A 23,893-nucleotide genomic window follows, 5' to 3' on the forward strand; every position below is an offset into this window, starting at 1 on the left:
AAATAGGTTAGAACAGAAATTATTTGTCCTTGATGGTTTTGAGAAACCTCCCCATAAAACCATCTGAGTCAGGTATCTTTTCTTAGCATTTCATCATTGATTACTTTCTGGTTATTGGTTATAGGTATTGAATGATTCACATTTTTAACTCCTTTAGTCAACTTTCCTAAAAGAATTGTTCTATTTCTCTAAATCTGTTCAAGATAATGCACTAGCCACATGTGGCCATTAAGCGCTCGAAATGTAACTTGTCCAAACTGATATATGCTGTAGGTATAAAATACACACGCGGTTTCAGAGTATAAAAAAGGGATTTATGATTTTACTTATCTGTGGAATCAAAAAAACCTGAACTCATAGGAACAGAGAGTACATTGGTTGCCAGGGGTTGGGAAAATGGGTGAAGGTGGTCAGAGGGGACGAACTTCCACTTATAAGATGGTAAGACTTGGGCATCTAATATACAACACGGTGGCTCTACTTAGCAAAACTGCACTGTGTACTTGAAAGTTGCTAAAAGAATAAATCTTGAAAGTTCTCACCACAGGAAACAAAACAGTAAAAACCTGAGGTAACAGATGTGTTAACTAGCCTTATTGTGGTAATCATTTCACAGTATATACATGTGTCAAATTATCACACTGTACACCTTAAACTTATACAATGTTATGTCATTTATATCTCAATAAAGCTGGAAAAAAGATTGTAAAAGGATTTTTTTAATATTTTGATTACAAATTGAAATATTTTAGATACATTGGGTTAAATAAAATGTTTTCAAAACTAATTTTACTTTTTTTAAATGTAGCCATTAGAAAATTTAAAATTACATGTGACATGTCTGTGGCTCACGTTACGTATTTATTGGATAAAGCTAATTTAATTTTCAAATTATTGGCATAGAAGTTGTATACAGTAGTCTTATATGCGTATCAATTTCTCCCATATGATAGTTTCCTTTCTCATTCTTAATATTTAAAATCTTTTTTTCTCCTTATCGCACTTGCCAAAACTTTTGTTTTTATTGGTCTTTTCCTAAAACCAGCTTTCACTCTAGATCTAACTACTAGTTTATAGAAAGTAGAGGAGACAGAGGAACATGTTAACCCATTGGAGATAAAATCTGCAAAAATAGACTGTTTTCCTCTACATGACAATCTGGACTCTTTACCAATTAAATTACATGAAAAGTAAAAGACAGGAAGGCAGAACCTCAAGATACTTGTGAAAACAGTCTAAATGTAATAATTGGTCTGTTTGGGGTCCTGACTTGAATTCACCTATTGGAAAATTTTTAAGGTATATAAATGTCTAATCACTGTTGCCAACTATAATTAAAATTCAAATTTAAAAAATGTTAAGAAACAATTAAGGAAATTTGAATGATGACTGGATATTTGATAACATTAGGAAATGATTGTTCTTCATTTTTAGGTGTAACAATAGTATGTGATTATGTACTTTTTTTAAAAAGTCACTTTGAACTATATACTCAAATATTTAGATGGAAAGTCATGTCAGAGATTTGCTTCAAAACAATCTAGTGATGGTGGTGGTGGGTGGGGGGAGTAGAGATGAAACAAGATCGGCCCCGAGATGATCATTTTTGAAGCTGGCTGATGATTACATGCAGGTCTATTATACTAATTTACTTTAGGATATGTTTTAAATTTTCCATTATGAAGAACATAAAAGAAAAAAAGGTCCTGATTATACTAACCAAGTTTGCTTTGCTTTTCATTTCAACGATTTGTGCTTTGGTCTTTATAAAAAAATTTCTTCTTTGGTTTTATTTTACTTCTTCTAGGTGGTCCTTGTAGTACTTTTTTTGTGTATTTTTCATTTTTTCTTGTTTTATAGTAAGTGCATTTAGGCTATAAATACTCCTCTAAGAACCACTTTGGCCGCACAGCATAAGTTTTCATGTGTATATTCTCCTGTTCATTTCCAAACAGGCTGTGAATTGTTTAGAACTTGTTATATTTTAGTGACAGAGAAATAATCCAGTTATCAAGAGATTGAGGACAATAAACGTCTACAGCAAAGCTGAAGAACTAGGAGGAAGCTGTTGTAATACAATTTTTTCAACTACAGCTGACATTCAATATTAGTTTTAGGTGTACAGCATAGTGGTCAGACATTTATATAAGTTACAAAGTGACCCTCCCTTTAGCCATTATTAATTTTTCATTGACTGTTTTCTATGTTTTGTTTTGTTTTGTTTTTAAATCTAGGAAGACCTTTCCTACCAAAGTTTCTCTTTATCCAACATTCTAATTCCGAGGCAGAATTCTCTATTCCCTTTCAGGTTGCTAGAGTCTTTGGCTTAAAGAGCACCCAGATGAAGCTGAAAGAAGGGTCGTTTCTGTGGTACCTCTACCTGGACAAACTGTACTGCTTATTATCCGTGAGGAACGTGAAGGCCCTGGTGGAGTATTTTCACCTTCTTGATGTTCACCGCAACAACACGTTGAATGGTCAGTACCTTCAGAAATGTTTCCTCTGAGTCATTACCTGGTTTTTAATCACCAACTGAGACCTGAGGCTGTTCAGTAAGGAGAATAACATTTCTGACCTAGGAAGACCAGGTGCTATAGGCATAAAAAATTAAAAATAAGGGATTGTAAACTGACAAGCTCCTTGCAATCTGTGAGGTCAACCAAGGGTTGCCTCGCCTAAAAAATAAATAGATAAGATTGCTGGCTCTGGGGTTAAATCCTGGCTCCACCCATTATTCTTTGGTGATTTGGAGAACACATCATCACCCTCCTTAAGTCTCATTTTCTTCATCTGTAAATGAGGATTCTAATAATGGAGTCCATCTCATACTTGGAAAAAAAATTAAATGAGACAATGTATGGAAAATTCTTAGCCCATCGTAAGGACTTAATGTTTGTTATTACAATTATTCCTGGGGGCTGAGCCCCACTCCGGCGTTAACCCTGAAGACCCCCCTCAGCCAAGACTTCTCTTTTTTCAAATGAGAAGTTTGAATCAGATAGATGAGCTGCAAGATCTCTTCTAATTCTTGGTACTTATGACTGACCAAAAAGTATGGATGATCTCAATCTTGCTTTTGAATGCACAAACTAACAGAAGACCAATTAAAACACTTCAGTTTTTTTTGGGGGGGGGTGGGGGGGACTGGGTATAAATAAGGTATCCTATCCATCCATTGTGACCTGAGAGACATAAATGTCATTTGTGAATAAGGGGTTTCTTCCATAAAGATTTTTAAGAGTTCATTCAATCTTTAAAAACGAAGACACCATTTTCTCACCATTTCATGCCTGTTTTTCTCTTTACGTATAGATTTACACAGGGTATGACACCAAATCTTTGTAATAACCCGGCCATAGATAAGGCAACTGTAGGGCTCCTAACCGTAAAGAGAAAAAAAAAGCTGGAACTGAAAGCCACAGCTTTCTGACTCCAAAACCCACACCCTGAGTCTCACCGGAATGTTTGCGAAGAAGAGTCTGGTCTCCCTAGTAACAGAATCACCCCCTGATGATGCAATCAATACCCAAGAGGTAGTCGTGCTCATGTCTTCTGGTCACCAAGGGATTGGAGAGTGACCTGAAAAAGCAAAGGCACAGCCTGAAGCTTTTTTGCCTTCCAGGGAGGCTCCATGACTTAAAGCCTTAGGGACCTGAGTAGGCCAGAGCCAGCTGGTTAAAAACAGTATTTGTGAAGGAGCTACTAAGTCCACACTAAAACATTTCTCAAAGAGCGACTACACAAACGTCACCGTGTATATGTGACGTGGTGTGTGGTCCCCACATGCTCAGACCTGGTGGGGCATACAGAAGGAACATCAAGAAACCACCAGAAGTCCCCACATCATGACACTGTGACAATTGGTTCACTGTGCTCTTAGCTAGCTTTAACTGGGACTCCAAACTACATGGATGTTTTATGTATTTAGTGGAGCCATATCTTATGCAGGAGATAGCTTCCGTAACTAGCGGGCAAAGGGAAAGCAGGTATAGACAAAGTTACACATGAAAATTTCTTAAGTAACTATGGGCAATTAGTATATACAACTGTATGAATGTTTTCTTCACATTTGTTTCTTCCATCCTATGAGACAGATGATTAGTAAGTGGAATTTCAGGTAAAACCTTCCCTGTCCTTTAAATCACAGTATTTTTTCTTCTTAGTATACGACTGACTGCATTAACTAATGCCCTTTTCACCATGAGAAGAGCAAGGCTGTAGAGTCAGGCAGACCACATTTAGATCCCAGCTCTGCCACTCAAAGCCTGGTCACAGCAGCCACATCTCCTAGGAGCTTGTTAGAAATGCAGACTCAGTCCCAAGCCAGATTTCCTGAATCAGAGCCTGCATTTTTACAAGATCCTCAAGTAATCAGTGTACCTATTACAGCTCAAGCAGCATTAAAACAGACTAGTTACTATCCAAGGCGCATTATAAAATGGTGTGATGCCGCTTTCTCTGAAAGGTTGTGGCATTTAAAGTGCCTAGCACTTGAGGTGCTCAATAACAATTGTTTCTTTTCTCATAGCCAAATGCATTCACTTTAATCCAAGCATGAGGAATACTGAGACGTTCGTAGAAGAGAAACGATTTTTTAATTTCTCGTTTTCACCATTATTTCTACAAGTGAAAGCCCCAGGTGAAATGTCAGCTTCTCCAAGTGTCCTCAGTCCCTAGTGAGAATTAAGCTTCTTTCTTCCAGGTACGACAGCGGTCCCCAACCTTTTTGGCACCAGGGACCAGTGTTCCTATGAGAATCTAACACCTGATGATCTGAAGTGGAGCTGAGGCGGTGATGCTGGCGCTGGGGAGCGGCTGCAAATGCAGCTGAAGCTTCGCTCACCCACCCGCTGCTTACCTCTTGCTGTGTGGCCCGGTTCCTAACAGGCCGTGGATTGGTATCAATCTGCAGGCCAGGGCTTGGGGACCGGATGTACAAGCAGCACACTGTGGCTTCTATCGGTTACCTATACACACTTGTCCGTGCCATCGAGTGTGTGAGCTGGAGTCAGGAACCAAGCCCTTCCCACCCTCATTATCCACAATTCCAGGCACAGTGCTTCTTCCACAAAGCTCAAGGGCAGTTAAGGTCTGAGGAATCATGGAAGGTATAGTGGCGAGGCCAGAAATTATCATTATTACTATTCCCCGGTCACAAGCTCCCAATACCACAACCATTTATGTGGCTCCCAGTTATCTGGCACTGTGGAACTGTTTGAGAATAATCCACGTCCTGTCTCCCACCATTACAGATGTGCTGTTCTATCACTTCCTTCATCACGTGACTAATTTGAAACGGAGACAGATCATGATTGTGTTTAACATGTTGGACTGGAATGCTATGGGCGAGATTGCTTTTGACCAGTTCTACATGTTAGTTTGCATCCTGCTGGCACAACAGGTGAGTACAACCTACCCAGGTCCCCAGTGAGAATTAAGTCAGGGTGTGGGGCAGAGGAGGCCAAGCTTGGCAGCTGCCACCATCTTGCTGGAGGTAGCATTGAATTACAAATATACCAGAATGTTCTTCCTTTCACTCGAAACAGGAAGAAAAAAACTCAGGGAAGAGCTACTTTTGGTTCCTGAATGTTCCATCTATAGCCTATGCTCCCCTGCTGCCTGTGCCCATCTTCAGCTCTCCACCGCTGCCTTTCTAAATAGATGCCACCCTGCCACGTCTGCCCATGGCATGCCCTTCCTTGCCTGTTCTAGCTCGTGATACTTAAAGAATCACCAGTAATCCCATGCACCTCACTGCAATGATCCTCTTTCTCTCAGAGAACTTTCTGGAGAGGAATGATGGAGATGACAGACGGCTCTTCCTCGGGTCCCACCTTACCTTATATGTACCTTCGGTGTGCATTTAGCCATTTGCCATTCCTTGTCTCCATTTTATCAACAGTGCTGCGATGTTTCAAGAGTAGATTTTTGCTGAACGTAAGGAAACGCGTTCTAGTGACTAGATTTCAGTCTAGCAGAACTAATCACTGCAGATGGCATAAGTCCCCCTTGAAGGCAGATGCTAAAGCAGGACCTTTTCAACCCTGAGCTTCCATGATTTTGCCTTTCGCTTCTGGCTCTCTCAGGAATGGACTAGGGAATGTAGGAGTCTTGATGTAGCAAGTTTAGAAGTAGCACCAAGAGCACTGTTTCTTGTCTTGCATCTTTCTCTCAAAATAGAACCACTTGGAAGAGCAATTTATCTTCCGCCACTCCCGGCCTGTTTTTGAGCTGCTTGACCTGGATGGGGAGATGAAAATTGGTCCAGAAAACTTCCACATGTACAACTTCCTCTTCAATATTAAAAAGCAGGAACTCAGAGAGCTCTACAGTGACTTTGACGTGACAGGTGACTGTGTAAGTGCAGATCCCTAAAGTGGGGCCTGGCGGCCTCTCTGTCCAAAGGCAGAGGACAATGTCCTGCTACGTACAGTAGAGATCAGGGAAGAGATGGGTGGGGAAAACCTGCTTGAGTGTGGTACGGAGCTAGGATCAGGAAAAACTGGAGAGATATACAGGCCTGTGGAAGAGACAGGACTGAATAACTAAGTGGTACATCACATAATGCAGATACAAAATTACAAAAGCTTAGAGAAGAAAATTTTGCTTAAAAGTTGTTTAGAGAAGGAACTATACTAATTCGGCAGGAGTTGGTGTTGGGGAAGGGCATATACATCTGAATAAGTAGAAAGGAATATACATCTGAATAAGTAGAAATTCTATAATGGGAACACACGAGCAAAATCCCGGGAGACAACTGTGGTGAAGATAATGAATTCTACCTAAAGAGGAAGCAAGTGGGAGCTAAGGTGGGAAAAGATGGCTCACCCTGTGAGGAACCTCAGATGCCAGCCTCAAGTGTGTGGACTTGACATTGTAGAAGTAAAAGTGACCCTTGGTTCCTTTAGAGTCTACAACAGACTCTGTTCTTGGCTCTTAGACTACAATCAGATAATAATTTTGTCCTAATTACTGAGCCTCTTTTAAGTTTCCAAGTTTTAAAATGAGAAATGATTACAACCCTGCTGTCATCTGAAAGTATCAAGTCCTTCCTGAAATAATTTTTCTTTTCTCCCCCAACAAAAGCGTCTTAATTACAAGGAATTTAAGCTGTTTACTATCTTCACCATGGACAAATACCAGGAGATGAAGAAAGCAGAGAAAGAAAAAGAGAAAGAAAGAGAAGACTCTGCTTAAAAAGAAAATGAAGTTACATGAATGAAGTTAATGTGAGTCAAAAAGAGTCTTCTTGGAATAAATAAATCTGAAAGAATATAAGTAATTACAACTATTAACATGTCCAAATATAAACTTGGAGCACCAAAGCGGACATCTTTACACTGACTGTGATATACGAAGGGTTCAAATGAGTGCTCCTCAGGCAGCAGGTTAACTCTAAACATCTTCTGACCTCACAATAATGTGATGTGCAATAACCATTTTCTCTTTGTGCACACGTCCCAATTCTGCTTCTCCTTTTCAGATCAACCCCTTTCATTAGGTCCCTGTGTCTCCACATAATCACCAACACTTAATGGAGCTAAGCAGTTGAAAGGTAATGCATTCTCAATATTTGTCACTAGTGTCTGATACTTTTAGAATCCTTTCTATTTTCCCAGTCCTTAAACTAAACCTACCTGGATGCAAGATACTTCAAACTGGCAAATGGTGAAGTGTCTCAAACCATAAGGGAAACGGACTTTTAAGAACACGGGGGCTGTGGCTGTGTTCTTCTTAGAACCTGAATTACTCTCATGAGTTAGGTGCTTAAGCAAATGGACCAGATCTACTAGGGTAAAATAATTACTACGTTCCATGAGTTTAATTTTTTATATAATGCCTTGAATAATTTTTAAATGTGTTTAACACAGAACTTGTGGATGCTCCCTGATTGTGCTGTCATGCTGATGATGATAAAGACCACTCAGTAAGCACTTGTTACGGGTCAGGCAGGTGCTTTAAATGCTTGACTCATAATCCTCTGAATTCGGTGTTACCCTCGATTTACAGATGAGGAAACTGAGGCCTATAGAGAGTAAGCACCTTACCCAAGAACATATGGCCCACTAGTGGTAGGACCGGGATTCAAATTCAAGGTCAATTAGATGGATGCCTGTGCTTAGAGCAAGTGATCCGAGTAACTCGTTTTCGCAGATTCCGTTTAAATCTTAAGTTTCGTTTCACTGGCTCAGAAATTCATCCACATCGTGCTAATGACCACATCTCCTCCTATCATGAATTTCTGAGGAACGAGTTTAGCAATTAAAGAAATACAGCTCGCTTACTATAAACAAAGTATTTCTTAAGTATACATTACGCAACATAACTGACCTTAAGGCATTCGAGTTCAAGGGATACAGTCATCATCAAGGATCAGTGTCAATTGCAACAGATAATGCTTGTCTAAGATTGTCATTCTTGCTCTAGAAGACATGGGATTGTGGTAACATGCTTATGACCATTAGTAATATTTAGCAGCCAAATCACCTCCCTCTTCCCCGAAATGGTGCTACAAAAACTGAACGGAGCTAGCAAAACAAAACAAAAACGAATCAACAACAAGTCATTTGACTTCTCATGCCTGATTTAGACATGGAAATTGTGAAATCAAAAAGTTGCAAAGCATCTCACTTAGAACAGTGTTCTCCCCGTCCTCTGATTTGGTGATAAGTCTGCAGTTATTCTCTAAGAACACCTTCTGGCAAACAAGTTTGGACGCTACTACACTTACACAGAGTACTGGACCGAGAGACTAGTACAATCTGGCTGGAAAATGTCAGCTAGGGATTATGTGTCGTTTCAAAGGGTCTTACCACTAAGCTTATTTGGGGACAGGTTTCTGCTTCTTTTGTGGCAGTCTACATGGCTTTTGCTACCAGACAGCCTTAGGATCCAGGCGTAGTTCTGGGAGGAGAAACTGCAACGTCTTAGGAAGACTTCTTTCTCGTTTTCCAATGGGAACAATCCCGAGATATGTAAAGGGTAACCACAGCATATGTTTTTTCAGACATGGTCTCTAAGGCAAAGAAGATACTATACAATCTACTGTTTCAGAATGGGGGCAGGGAGAAAGGAGGGAGAGCCAAAGATAATAGGTATAGGATTTAATTTGGGGTAAATTTTAAACTAAAATTTAAATGTTGAAATTATTTATTTCAAATTAATTTAAAATAAGTTAATATAAATTTAAGAAGTAGAGTTTGAGACATGACCAGGGAGTATAGTTTTCCCCTCCTTCCTAGATATCAACGGGTGACTATAAAAGTACCCTGATCCAACTGTCAGGTTCCTGTTAAGAGCATTTTTATCATCTGTGTGGTCCCAGAACGGAATCAGGAAACTGAGCATTTGCTTCTGCTGAGCCCCAACTGAAACTCGGTGTAAAAACTAAAATTCAATCACCTGTAAAGTGGCACTCTTTTGGGACTAGGAGCACAACAAAGCAATCTGTCAATGTTCATTTTAGGACTTTTTTTTTCTCGATTATATTATGTGACTTAAAATGTGTTTGTGGGTATACTTAAATTAAGTTTCGTTATGTCCACACTGAGTCAAACTACTGTGATTTCAAGGGTACAGCTTAACAGACCAAGTACATTTGGGTACGTTTTGCATAGCAATAACACTAGATTATTACTGTCACATTCACGTTAGACTTATTTGGTCAACAAAGCATGTGCTTGTTCAGGGGCCTAAGCAGATGGGGAGGAGCCGCACTTGCAGGGGCAGGTGACGGGCAGGTGACGGGAAGGCTTGACTGAAGAGATGACTACAGTTCCAGCCCAGGGCCAGGGGACGGGATCCTCCACGATCTCTATCCAGCTACAAAGAGGAAAGAAATTTAGGGGAAGCTAACTATGCAAAGTGAAATCGCTTTTTTTCTACCAGTCCTTAGTTCTCACGCATTATCATCACAGGCCTCATGCCCAAAACAAAGATTAGAAAAAGGCCAAACCGAATTTGCTGAGATGGGGGTTTACCAATGTGAGCAGCCCGTGCTGGGCCAGAGAACAGAAACCACAGGGGACTGGCCACAAAGGAGTTCTCAGCCACACTCCTCATCTCTCTTTTAAATTAGTAAAAATACCAAATCACAGCATTTGAGAGTTGGACACAAGGTGTATTTGCTCATTTTTCCAATTAATAAGAAAAGACCATTAAAAAAGTATAGTCTTAAAGTGTCATAGAGTGATTTTTTTCACTTCACTGGGAAACAGAAAGATGAAAATGATTCAATAAGTAGTATCAGGAAAAGTAAGGTGGGCAGCTGGAGGAAAGTAAATCTGGGCTGCTACTCTGTTCCCTGCACCAAATAATGGAACTATTTAAAAAAAATACATGAGGAAAAATTTTTTAGACTCTCAGAGTGGGTAAGACCTACAAGACTGATAGATCTCACCATACAAAACTTAAAGTTTGCACGTGATAACTTATACAAAAACAAAAACAAATGATAACACATGATGGAAAATGACTAATTTTCTTAATATAGAAAGAATATTTACAAATCAAGAGGAAGAAGACCATAATGCACTAGGAAGTGGGCAAACATAAACAGAATTCACAGAAAAAAAAAATACCAATGGCCTTAAAAATATACAGTAAGAGGCTAAACTTCACTCAAAGAAAAACACTCAGTAAAAACCACAGGACACAGATTTTTCACTTAGATTGTTAAAGATCAAAAGGTTGGTCGAGGTGAAGGGAAATCAGGGCAGTCACACTGCTATGGTATTAAACTGGTAAAATCTTTTTGGAAGGCGATTCAGCAGCTACTGTCTAAGCGTAGCTACTGTCTGACCTGGCAGCCCGCCCTCTTCAGCAGTGCGTGCGGTAGATGCACAGAGTCGCTAAGATGCAACTATGGAGAAGGACGTTTCATGGCTGCACCGTTTACAGTAGTAAGACTGGAAACGGCTAAACTGACCAGCGGTAAGTCTGAAATAACTACGGTGCTCCAGGACAATGGAATATTACTGCAGCACGAGGCGGAATGAAGCAGAGCTAACTCTACCTCTGTGAAACAATCTAAGAGTCACCATTTTAGAGAAAAATGAAAGGTGTAGAGTACACGAATTTATGGAAAACACGGTAGGGTGGGTGAATATACATACTCACATACACTAGCTCAGTGGTTCTCATGTGGGATTCCCAGGCCAGCATGAGCAGCATCTGGAAACTTTTAGAAATGCAAAATTATTGGGCTCCACTCAGATCTACTCACTTGGTACTTCTGGGGGAAAAGATCCAGCAATCTGTGTTTTAATAACCCTCTAAGTAATCCTGATGCATGCTCAAGTTTGAGAACCATTATGCTAAACTGGTAACAGCTATTACTCTGGAGAAAAGAAAGAGGAGATAAGGAATAGAATGAGAGAGAGACTTTTCGCTTGGTACGTTGGCCCTTTTTCTCCACGCATATGTATCACCTATTTTAAATAAAAATTTAGCAATCAAAACCTGCCACTTTGATCCAAAATGAACAGGAAATGAGCTCAGTGCTTCTGAAAAACTGAATTAGGTTTTGGTTTACAGCACGATTCTTAAAAGAAATAATGACCTATTTTAGACCAAGATTTCAATGCAGAAGATAAAGCATATCTATAAATGACCGTGTACGGTTTGGCATAGCAGAGCCTAAGTCTGGTGATAATGAATTTGTTTTTTATTGAACTGAGGTTTTATAAAGGAGGAAAACCTTTTTAGAGGTTTTATTCATATGAGGCAGATTACCCTAATTGTAGAGAGTAATAACAATTAAAAAACCCAAAATAAAGGCAAAGACAAAGGGAAAAATTGAACATTTTTTTTTTAAAAAAGCACAAAAACCCTACATACTAAAATTGTACACATCAAGTATTGGTCCAATCTTATACCAATCTATTTACAATTAAACAGCACCATGGTTTTCTTACCTAGGTTAGTTAAACATGCCCAGAAAATTGTTATTATTCAAAGTATATGTTCCTTAAAATAAACTCTTGAGAGCTCAAATCCTCGACAGACAAAAAGACCTTTTATCAACCATAAATTACTTATATAGCCAAATTTACTTAAGAAAAATAGATTTGAACACTTTTTTCCAGTTAACAAACTTTGAGAGATGTTGCTATTCGATGTGACACACAAATTAACAAAAGCTTTTTGATGAAAGGGCATTATATTGAAATACCCTCATACATCTCCACCTCCATATATAAAAATACTCCTTTGGAATTAATGCTGCTTTATCCTCTTGAATTTAGATTTAATCATCATCAAACCTAAATTAAATGTAGCCACAATCTTGAAAACAATTGCGTGAATAGGCGATGTAGTTAAAGCTCTCAGAAAAATGGTGTGTTACAATTATAAATATTGAATCTAACAGGCTATAGGAAGTGTAATACCGTTTTAAACATTACATTTTAACTAATTAGCAACTTCGTTTTGCTATTTAAATTAATAATGGTGCTTCACATCCAAATAGGTATGGAGGTTTGATAATTTCCCAACTGCAAACAGTGGTAAGTGCCTTCCTCCTCTACTTTTCCATCTCATGGACAATCAGGGGTACGGGGGTCATGTGGCAGCCCCCCTCTTATGGAACCGAACCAACCTTGAAAAGGCTCCAAATTAAATATCCTCAGTAGCCTTACTCCAGTCACAGTACAAAAGAATCAGGTTATCTTACCAGATTTTTCAGTCCTCTATAAATGAATTTGCAGATGGTTCTTAATTTGCCTCTTTGCTAGGAAAGATGAGAGAGGAAAATTATCATCCACCATACCTACAGTAACCGTGAACTGGAAAGCACTGAAGTATCAAGCAACATTTCACCATTTGGTTTCACGGCTGATGTCTAAGTGATGTCAGTAAATCTTTCACCTTAGTAAATTACGAGTTGAAATTTTCTCTAACAGACTGAAAATAGGCACAATTCTCCCAGGCACAGAATGGTTTTCCTCACACACTTGCTGCAGATTAGGGAGAAGAGAGAATTACTTTATTATGCAACAGCGGGAGTGGCCGTGTGTGATCCCTTGCGCTTCCTGGCCCAGTGTTCATTCATTTGGGGGCACAGTTAGCTGAAACGTTCCAAGCAGAGTAGGGAGAACTAAGGCTTATATAGTACTGACCTTCTAAGCCTGGACGTGAAAAGAGCTTCGTTATTTAGACATTTCAAAATGCCTACGCAGTAAGAGGACAAGAGACTTTTCAACTGAATACCAGCTGAAATCAGAGATCTGATTGCATTGACTACATTATTGCCTAGTGTTCCAGAAGGGGGCCTGCCACCAACGTGTGGCAAGGCACCGAAACTTGGTGTGAATGTAAATAAAGAGCTCGACATGTGGGGATGGGGAAAGCAATACTGAGACAGAATCTGCCGGTCTCTGATCCGTTACGGCTAAATACTAACTGAGCAAAGAAGTAAGACCAGAGTAGAAGTGAACCTCAAATACTGCTCCTTCCAGTTTCCATTTTAAAAAGCTCAAGTTTTATAACTGTTATTGATGATTTCTGGAAATTAAATTTACTTTTATAAAAATTTTGTATTCACAAGGTGCTTGGTGCTGTTCTTCATGGATGCAATGTTCTATTTACAGTCCAAATCATTTAAATACAGCCATTACATAGTTGCTGGGTGTTTTAAAATAAATGGTTATCTATTTCTTAACTGCCCCTCGAATCAGAAATTATAATTACATGAGTCTCAAAGGCTAGCTCTTTGTGTTTTATTAATTATTTTTGTTGGTCTCCATCACAGATGGAATTTTTCACTGGTAATTCCTCAGAATGAAACCCATTCATACGGAATTCAGAGCAGTAAAAATAAATTTCACGCCACAGAGTAGGCAATGACAATAAAAAGGAGTGGGAGGGGTCTGGAAACCGGCCAACAGGACCAGCTCAGTTCTCGACTGGTGTCGGGTTTTGCAGAGGTTGGCTCATTATAACCTGTACGACATAGTCCTTTGGGATCTTCAGCTCCTCCAACTTCATTTTGTCAGTGAGAGGTCTGCCGGAAAAGAACCACCGCTGACCACTCGGCTCCACTCCTTCCGCTGCGTGGAGCCGCCTCTTCATGTGGTACACTGTGTCTGTGCTGCGGACCCCAAGTTTGAGGTCTCTGCCAGTGGAGAGGCGCAAACGCAGCTGACATTCATACCCAGAATTGGGAGGTGGCTCAGGAATATCCAGAGTCTCTATGTCACTCTTTTCTTCTATCATGTTGATTGGTGGTGCCAAGCAGTAGACGGGGAGCTGGTATCTGTTTCCCAGTTCATCGTAGCACTCGGTCAGTGCACCTTCAGGAAGAAGATATGATTGAGAGTTTTATCTAAACGAATGCACTGTTGTTTACCCCTTGCAAAATGTTCAAGCATCTCTTGCTAGCTTGCCACTGTAGAGAAAAAGATTAAAATAAGGCCGATCACTGCCAACTGACCATCGATAATGATCGCTAAGGCCCATGACCAATTATTTGAGTGTTCATCTAATTTCACATTAACCAGGACCCTAGCTTCTCACCCTCACCTCTTCTAAGCCATTTCATACCTAATTCACATTCATTAAAAGAAAGCACACAAAATTCAAATTTACAAATATCACTAATGCTTAGACCAAATTAAGGGAAGATTCAAACTGCAGTGGGATCTTTTTAAGAATCGGCTTCCTTAAAAAAAGCAAAAAACTATCTCTTAAGGCCAACTTCCCACAACGTAGTGGTCTAGAGCAGTTTTCTTAGTGCCCAGACCTTCTAAGCTGAAGTACTTGGCCAGAGCCTTAGTTCAAGGAGAACACAACCTAGAGATGCCTATGGATCACGGTTTATAAGAACTTCATTTGCACAATTACTCAGAAATGAGTGAGGTGTTTCATTGAACCCCCATCAGTCATTCTGTTACAGAAAAGCTATGGGTTAAAAAGGAGGAACAAGTCACCAGGGATGCACATGCACAGAGAAAAGGCCTCAGAATGAAAAAAAACCCTGCCGACACCTTGATCTTGGACTTCTAGCCCCTAGAACTGTGAGAAAGAAATGTCTGTTGTTTAAAAAAAGTGGGGGGAGAGACAAAAGGGCTGTATGAAGGGCTCAGAGAAAGGAGAAACGCATTTATGGTTTAAAAGAAGGTATTAATAACCACGGTTTTAATAAAGCATTAACTGCATTATAATCACCAGGATTTCCCCTGGGAAGCTTGAAAGCATACTTAATGAACGTTTTTTATAAGGTTATTCATAATGTGTCCTTTGCTCAGGCTAGAACATTAAGGTCAGCTGATTTTCAGTTTGGATAAAACACAAAAACATCAACCATATTCAAAAACACTTAAACGCAGCCTAATAAATATGGGGAGCGAGACACTGAGAAACGCTTACCAATGAACAAATAAGTTAATCAACTGATTTCTGTGGTCATTATCAACAGGCTGAAAATACAAAGCATCGGAAATGAGACCGGAACCGTGGGTTCGATCAAGTACACCTTCTAGGTACATAATAGGGGCTGTGCTGAGAGCTAAGTCACGAAGCATAACACACGTGAAGCATAACACACGTGAAGCTCCCCGCTCTTGTTTCAAGATACTGCTTAGCCCGGGCTGTTCACTAATTAATCTGAACGCTGCCATGGCACTGGAGAAATGGATATAGTTGTGAGCAGCAGCAGTTTGCCACACTAGTAACCATCACACTGCAGTACCAACATTATTTATAAAAAGAGGTGGAGTCAGTTGTGTCAACTTCACTGTTTATATACTGTATTAGCCTAGTCCTGAGGCACAGAAAGCTACCAGTGCCTTTCAGATGGGCTGGCCATCGGGAGAACAGGAAGAGAAAGTGGAGAGTTCACTAAAGACATCTTCAGATACATATCCCAAAGACCGGGGGCCACGGCAGGCTGACAGGTTTGAGAGCATACTTACATAATTGTGCTGCTAGAAAACCATTCTCTTAGAGAGGCCTCATTCCAAATCATTACTTTTGGAATCAGGAAACCAAGATGAAATTCCCAATCTTGTTATTAACTAGCTGTACAGCCTTAAGCAAGATTCTTTAATCTGAAATACCCTTCTCAATCAGCAAAATGAGGCAGGGTCAAATTGACCTCTAAAGTAGTGTCCAGGTCACACAGATGCTTCTTCATTTTCATGTACCGTGACAGAAAACAGCAGGACTGCAAACCATAGCAGTCCAAGTGCAGGCAGAAAGGTGTCTTTACACGCGTAGGCTCGCTAGAAACCAGGGTGAGGTGTCACAGCAGTCTGTGCACTGTGCTCACACAGTAGTGCACGCCAATTTCAACATGCACGTACAATCTAATAGGCACTGGGCTCTTCCTAGATCTGAATGCTCACTCCTCCAGCACAATGAAAAGCCGACTCTTTCCTTCTGCCCTTCAGCCCAGCAAGGCAGGGGTTCAGTTTTCACATCTCAAATGGGTGAGAATAAAAACTCCAAGGAACAGGTACAGCCAGACAGCTTATCTTCTTATTCCAGCTCAGGTAGAGCTCCTATCTATAATGCTGGAAATAAGCTATCCAGCATCTGTATTACTTAGAAGCTCTCATATTTCATTTAACAAAGTTTTCTGGTTTATGTACTCTTATCCTTACTTCTGCCTGTCGAATTATAATCTGAGTTATAAATATGCTCTAGTTTTAAAGTAAAAATTAAACAGGGAAAAAATCCAGACCATGAAGCATGATTTAATTACATTTTTGGGCTATAGTTTTAAATATCTGGGAACATAAGGTATCAATAAAAATGAGCTCTGCTTACAACATAGCCCATAGCTGAATATACTCCAGAATTATATATTCAGAGCGGAATGGCTCCTTTGTAGGCCCAGACTCTTTTTAATAATATACTCCCAACTTCCTACTATCTACTGGCTCCATATCTCTTTATTAAAGAAAAAACTGCTCCACTGATAGTGACCTCCATCACACTACCTCTTTAGGACTTCACAAAGATCTCCAGGAAACAATCCTCACATTCCATAGAATCGCTGCATGAACATTTATTAAACACCTAGAACCGTACAGGGCATATCATTGGCACTGAGGGGAGGTTGTCCTTGAGCCCCAGGAAATGAAAATCAAGGTGAGCAGATACAACAGACCCACCGAAGATTTAAGTACAAATTTGATATGCTAAAAATCAAATGTAGAAGCTGAGATATCACACACGTGACTAGAGCTGGTATAGTCAAGGAGAAGTTCTGTAGAAATCGTGTGTTCTGGGCATGACACAGAACACAAATGAAAGACATCCCAAGAAATATGAATGATAAGGAAATGAGAACGAGTACAACGTAAGTAGAGAACAGCAAGTGGCTTTGTTGAGGGGGAACATAGATTCGATGATGTAAAATTGCTAACTAGACAGCAATAGTGAGAACCTGACAGCAGAGTTCAGGCGCTGAGGCTGAACACGACGAGAGCTGAACAGAGGCAGCCGATGCAGGTGCACGAGTCGCACGTCCAGTAAATACTGAGAGCCCATCACGTGCCAAGCAATGTTCCAAGAAATAAGGTTATGTTAATGAACAAGACAAAGCCTGGAGATGATTTTATCATCTGTGTGAAGAGAGAATGACTGACTAGAGTATCAGGGGACCTGCTCAAATGTTTGCCTGACTTTGGCAATGGAAGGAGATGGACCTGAGGGGATCAATGGTAACTGGCAGGACCTAATGATAGGTTATGTGTGATGGAAAACAAAAAAGAAAGAATCACCTAAATAACAATGAGTGACAGAGAACTGAAGTTACTAGTCTTTGCTTACTGTTACCTGTGTCAGGTTGTGAGGTAACCTCGGTTGAATTATCTGCAGGTAACTGAAGAAGCATAGTCCTGGGAAAAGGGTAAAAGCAGTTTGTAGAGGAATAATTTCAAATGAAGAAGTTTAAACATAAAAGCAAACACTTAAGAGCGCTGACTACTGAATCTGAATGAGATGATGGGTGTTAAATAAGCTCATTGTGATAACCATTTCACAATGTATGTAAGTCAGACCATCACGCGGTACACCTTAAACTTACAGAGTGATGCAAGTCAATTATATCTTAATAAAACTGAAAAAGAAGAGATTACTAGCTGCAGCTGTCTAAGCACTTTACATACATTAACATTTAATCCTCGCAATAGCCCTATAAGTTAAGTCTTTATATTCCTTTTATAAATGGGAAAATCGGAGCAGAAAGAAGTAACTTGTCCAGGGTCACAGAGGGTAAGTGACAGAGTGAAACAGTCTGAGTCCTGAAGAAGTAAATGTATAACAGAGGGATAAGACTACAGAGCTTGGCTCCCGGGTGAGTGATATGGTTAATGAAAAGGAGGAAATGTGATTGGAAAATTAAAAAAGGCAGACGACAAATACAAGAGGAATGATAAACCAAATATGAATGACAAGGAGCAAACAAGCAACAGTCCAAATGCAGCCCAACAACATATTTGCCAGTGATGTCAGCAACAGGTCAAAGAAAGGGGACCTGGAAGATGAGGCAAAAGAAAATGGTAACTAAGAGAAGCTTCAGTGCTGTGAGGCCACCACATGTAATGACAAAAGGACATGCTACTGTTATTGTTTCGTCTACGATATTTATGAAGAATGTGCAAAAAACAGGGCGAGTTTAAAGATGGAGAGTTTTGCTTTAATGAAACCCTGATTTTAAGCACAAAGGGAAGGAACGACTCTAAAAGATGGTAACGTGGGGATTTTTCCACCTTTCCAAAATCACTTTCCTCTGAGTTTTCATTTGCAATTTATAAAAGGTTTCGGTCATCCCCACCGGCCACTGAGGGAGCATCAGAGTTCATTCAGCAAGTCTTCACTAGTTCTAAAGGCGTCCTAGCCAGGCCTGCTCACTCTGCTCACCAAACATCCCCAGTGGAAGGACACTCTCTTGGCTTTTTTTTCCCTACTTCTCACAGACCCACTGTAGACCTTGAGACCCGGCAGAGACAGATGGCCACCGGGACAGATGACTGCCAGGGCACCGCCTCCCAGGGCAGGAAGCCCTGAACGCTCCCCAAGGTAGGGAGAAAGCTGCCAAGACTCCACCTTCTGTTCTGGTTTCATACATAACTTCCTGCAGTTGCTTTTATTTATCTTCTGTCTACATGACTGGCTGGCTCAGAGGTTCTATTTTCCTTGGTCAACTGTTTTATATGGCTCTTTTTAATTAGGCTTCAAAATACTTTACAAGAGTATAAAGATAAAACTAAATTACATGCCAAATAATAAAAATACCTTTACTAAATGCCAGAAAGTCTAACACTTTACTCTTTCTCAAGCATTCTTTCAAGTTAAAAAGAAAAATTGCTTTTTGTGGATTCAAAGGCCTCACCCCTTATCTCTCTGTTCAGTCCTGTAAGAGTACAGCTCAGTCTTTTAAAATTTTCACCACATGAGATTTGTACAGCTCCATGAACAAATTTGTAGAAGTTAAAAACCAATTTTTGCTTAAGGAAGCTTCTGGGGATATGAAAATATTGTCTTCATTGTGTTGGTGGTTTCACAAATTACACATGTCAAAGTTGATCCAATGCACAGTTCAAATACATGCTGTTTTGCATACTTCAGTATATCTCAATACAGATGAAAATTTTAGTATTTAAAATACATGGGCAATCTCGTATTGAAAACTGCCTTCCCAAAATTAAGCGAGTAGCGTCCTGGAACCGTAAGGCTTTTGTCACATTGAGGGTTTCTTCCAAAGCCTATGGAAATGTCATCTTTATTCCTGACTTTCTTTTCTAACTGACCCGGAAGGCATGAACTCTTTCTCCTATGGCAGAAGAAAAGAAGGCCTAAGCACACTGAGTTGGACACAGTTAAAAAGGACAAGAACACAAATAAAAGAAAGAATGGAAGGAGCGGAAGAGAGGTTAGACCTGTCATTCAGACAACCCCTGATGGAAGAACAGCGACTGGAGGAGCAGTGACTGTGGGAAGGAGCGGTGGCTTTGGAGTCAATCACGCCCAGACTGTAATTTAGATCCTAATTTTGGACAAATTCAGTCTGTTTCCTTAAGGATTACAGTATCTACCTCAGAAAGTTTTTCTAAGGATTACATAAGAATACACATGCAAAATTGCCTAATATATAATAAATACAGCAAAAATCCTCAATAATGTTGCTTCCCTTGTCCCAAAAGTTTTAAACCTCAGAACCAGGCTCATGCGGGAGAGCTCGCCACTAGGAATATCACAAAGGATCAAAGTTGCGTAAAGTCTGAGCCCGCTGCATTCTGCGTCATGGGATTCTCTACGAACCTGAATCACAATAATGTCCCAAGGGCCATAAGTACCCTTCATCCTGATCTCATGAGCAGTCTTTCAGGATGAACAAAGTACAGACTCTCTCATGCAAACGCTTTGCTGGGAACGATGTGAGGCTTCTATCTGGTCGTCAAGCTTTAGGAGAAGAAAGTTTAGCTCTCTAGTTCCACCAAATTGGCCGTTAAGACTAGCATTCAAAAGCACAAAACTGGCCGTCTCCTCCAGCAAGCGGAGGTACGAAGCAGCTTAGCTTGTGTGTACTGCTACAGTCATATGATGGTTAGACCATAATTAAGAGCTTAGGAAACATTTTGCCACATTTCTAAGGGGACACTGATCTTTAATTCCAGCTCTTTAAAAGGGACAGAGGAACAGACCAGAAGCACTTGGACACGGTGGTTTATTTAAAGCTGACCTGGCTTTACAGAAGGGGGTGGAACATACCTCCTGGGACCAGGTCAGAAGCCCTGCTCTCCCTCCAGCCCCCGCGCCCAGAGGCAGAGGAAGGAGGCCTTCTGCAGAGACCAGCCTGTGACTCAGGGGCGGCCCCCACCTCAGCTATTTCAGGGCCTTTGTTCCTCCAACTGAAGAAAAACGGTGACGGCAGCAGAGGAGTGGATAACTTCACATTTTATAATCTCAAATCACTTTTGTTTCTTTGGGGAGAGGAAAAAGATATAATAATTAATTTATGATTACTCAGTCACCAGATCCTTTGCTAAGGCTCAGTTTCATGTTTAAATACAACAGTCTGGTGAAAATCCTGTCTACCATGTATGTGAAATACATCTTCATCTTTCGTTTCTAAGCTTTACGTTCATGAGTTAATTTACCAATTATCAAATGACAAATTTTTATAGGGACCTTTAAAGAAACCAGAATTCATGGCCTGCTTCTTCATAGGCCCTCTAACACACCTGAGGGAAACAGAAACAAGGCCTATACAAATGCATTTCCTGCCTATACCTGTCTCAGAGAATTCTTGTTTCTCTTTAGTATTAACAAAAGATATATCATTTTAAAGTACAGTTGACCCTTGGACAACGTGGAGGTTAGGAGCACCAATCCCCTCACCCCACACCACCATGCAGTCAAAAATCCACGTATTTGACACCTCAAAAGTTTTACTAATAGCTTACTGTTGACATAGTCTATTAACACATATTTTACATGTCATATGTACTATATACTAGTTTCTTACAATAAACTAAAGAAAATGTTAAGAAAATCACAAAGGAAAATACATTTAAAGTATTTATTGAAAAAAATCTATATATAAATGCACCTGTGCAGTTCGAACCTATGTTGTTCAAGGGTCAACAATATTCTATATTCTATATAGCAGCGGTCCCCAACCTTTGTGGCACCAAGGTGCTCCTATGAAATCTAACTAATGCCTGATGATCTGAGGCGGAACTGAGGCGGTGATGCTGGCGCTGGGGAGCGGCTGCAGATACAGATGAAGCTTTGCTCCCTCACCCGCCGCTCACCTCCTGCTATGCGGCCTGGTTCCTACCAGGCCACCAACTGGTACCGGCCTGGGGGCTGGGAACCCCTGCTATATAGTGTGGGAGGGACCTAAAGTTAACATTAGACATAAAATTAACCTTGAAGATTACTTGTGCAGTCACTTCACAGAAAACAAAGATGAAATGTTTAAGCTGCTTTCATTAGATTCAGGACTAGAGCTCAAAATCCCGATTCCATGACTTACACCTTAGAAAAATGACATAATCTCTCTGTGCTTCAGTTTTTTCATCTGTTTCAAAGGGGGGCTGCTGGAGCTCATTATTACAGGCATGAGAATTAAATAACATCTATTCAAACATGAATTATTAGTATCTTATTATTTTTGATTCTCAGTCCAACTTGTGTTCTTTCATCATGTTGGCTCCTTTATACATAAAAATGCCCTATTTATGCTATTTATAAGTCCCTTCGTTTTTAAAATCTTAAATTAACATAGTTTAATTTAGTCGCATTTGATATTTTGAGATGAGACCAGGAAGAAAAGGGGGGAGGAATTCTGGGCAATGCCTATTCCACCTATATTTTGAAGGTGATTAAAAAAAATGTTGAGTTTTTAATAATTACCTTTTTCTATCTCCCGTATTCCTCAGCATGAAAAGGGACAAAAGAAACAGGCCTTGAAAAGCCCAAATGATGAACCGCCAGTGTTTACCCACAAGAAGTAAACAGAATAATGTTGGAGTTAAGTCTTCAAGTATGAGAAAAGTAAGTAATAGCGAGCAGCTACTCCTCCTATACAAGGAAGGATAAGAGGGGGTGGCTTTTACATTTGAATTGCAGGGAGATGGAAAACACATTAATTGTAGATGCTAAAGGAATAAGAACAACACTTCTTAAAAATTAGAAGGTAGGTAAAGGGAGCAGACAATTTTTAAAATCTTTTTTATCTTCTATGTAGTAATTCTAAAAAGGATTAAATCTGCATCTTTAAAAGATAAAACAGATACTGGGTTTCAACAAGTTTTAACTGAAAATTACCGAAACAGTTACCATGAACCAAACTCTGTGAAACCGAAAATAACCACCGCTTTTTTTTATCCTGTTCATGCTAATTTGGGCAAGTCTTCATCTATAACCTGGTGTCACTGGGAAAACATATTTAGGAATTTTTTTAAGGATTTTTAGGTAATGGCAAAATAACAATCATAGAAAAAGGAAATAAGTTCTTTAAGAAATTTAAGACCATGAGTAAAAAAATGCTGTGTAAATCATGAAAAATAAAGCTCTTCTAGGATAGGGAGGCTGTGCAAAAGCGGTACCAGATATCAAATAAAATCATCCAGGAAGCTTTTTCCAAAGTGAAAATATATGCACATGTATGAAATTACTAGGTAGTTATGACACCAACTTCGCTCTTAATCCCAATTGCCATTTGAGAATAATGAACTAAAGAATTATTATTGATAGTCATTGAGGGAGATAATTAAAAAGTACACAATTATTTTGTGCTTGGACAAGGCAGGACTATAATGAGTATGACCTCATGACTGGAACTGAGACAAAAACATAATTATCAATGGAACCACTATAAAAAAAAGAAAAGAAGGAGGAAATACGGGGAAAGGGGTGTTTTGGTTGTTTCCTTTATCATCACATAGGCAAAACGGCCATTGACAAATACATAATTTTTGTGTATGTCACACTGATACTAAATACGATTTAAACCAAAAAGGACATAATTCTTACTTATTTTGAGCATATGATCTAAAATAACAGATGACACAGATAATATAAGACATATACAAACACAAAGACATTTTCAGAGTGTTCAAACTTTAAAGAGCTTTTTCTAGTATGTATATTAGTGAAGATAATATAAATAAGGTTGAGATAATAAAAAGATTATAGGAAGAGGATGAGATGAAAACAAGAAAGGAGACTTGACTAAAGAAAGCTTAGAAAGGAATATACATCCCAGGATCTCTTCAGATTGTAAATCTATGATCAATTCAATCCTCTTATGGATATTACTGACAGATGTAGATAAAGAGGTTAAGGATAGATCAGTTATGGGATTGATGCTAAACTATGTCCTCACTGCTCTGATGTCTATTAATAAATCTACTACTACTGTTGACATTGAATCAAC

The 23,893-nt window shown here is 39.6% G+C and overlaps 2 protein-coding genes across 5 annotated transcripts in view; one reads left to right on the forward strand and one right to left on the reverse strand.

Moving 5' to 3' along the window:
* The window catches only part of EFCAB9 (EF-hand calcium binding domain 9), an 11,033-nt gene extending 865 nt beyond the window's left edge, over nucleotides 1-10,168 (forward strand). For 2 of the 4 annotated variants that reach the window (XM_025043091.1, XM_025043092.1), the window contains exons 2-5: nucleotides 2,309-2,477; nucleotides 5,253-5,401; nucleotides 6,181-6,357; nucleotides 7,087-10,168. In XM_025043091.1, the coding sequence (XP_024898859.1) occupies nucleotides 2,342-2,477; nucleotides 5,253-5,401; nucleotides 6,181-6,357; nucleotides 7,087-7,197 (573 nt within the window). In that variant the 5' untranslated portion in view covers nucleotides 2,309-2,341 and the 3' untranslated portion in view covers nucleotides 7,198-10,168. Of the gene's footprint in view, nucleotides 1-1,758; nucleotides 2,478-5,252; nucleotides 5,402-6,180; nucleotides 6,358-7,086 lie in introns of those variants that run through there. The other 2 variants (XM_025043089.1, XM_025043090.1) reach the window with 2 other exon arrangements.
* Nucleotides 10,169-11,644: 1,476 nt separating this feature from the next.
* Nucleotides 11,645-23,893, reverse strand: part of UBTD2 (ubiquitin domain containing 2) — a 16,015-nt gene continuing 3,766 nt past the window's right edge. Inside the window, exon 3 of the mRNA XM_006906515.3 lies at nucleotides 11,645-14,291. Within this exon, the coding sequence (XP_006906577.2) occupies nucleotides 13,894-14,291 (398 nt within the window). The 3' untranslated portion in view covers nucleotides 11,645-13,893. The remainder of the gene's footprint in view (nucleotides 14,292-23,893) is intronic.

The sequence above is a fragment of the Pteropus alecto genome, unplaced genomic scaffold (assembly GCF_000325575.1).
Source record: "Pteropus alecto unplaced genomic scaffold, ASM32557v1 scaffold40, whole genome shotgun sequence".
NCBI classification, from domain to species: Eukaryota; Metazoa; Chordata; class Mammalia; order Chiroptera; family Pteropodidae; genus Pteropus; species Pteropus alecto.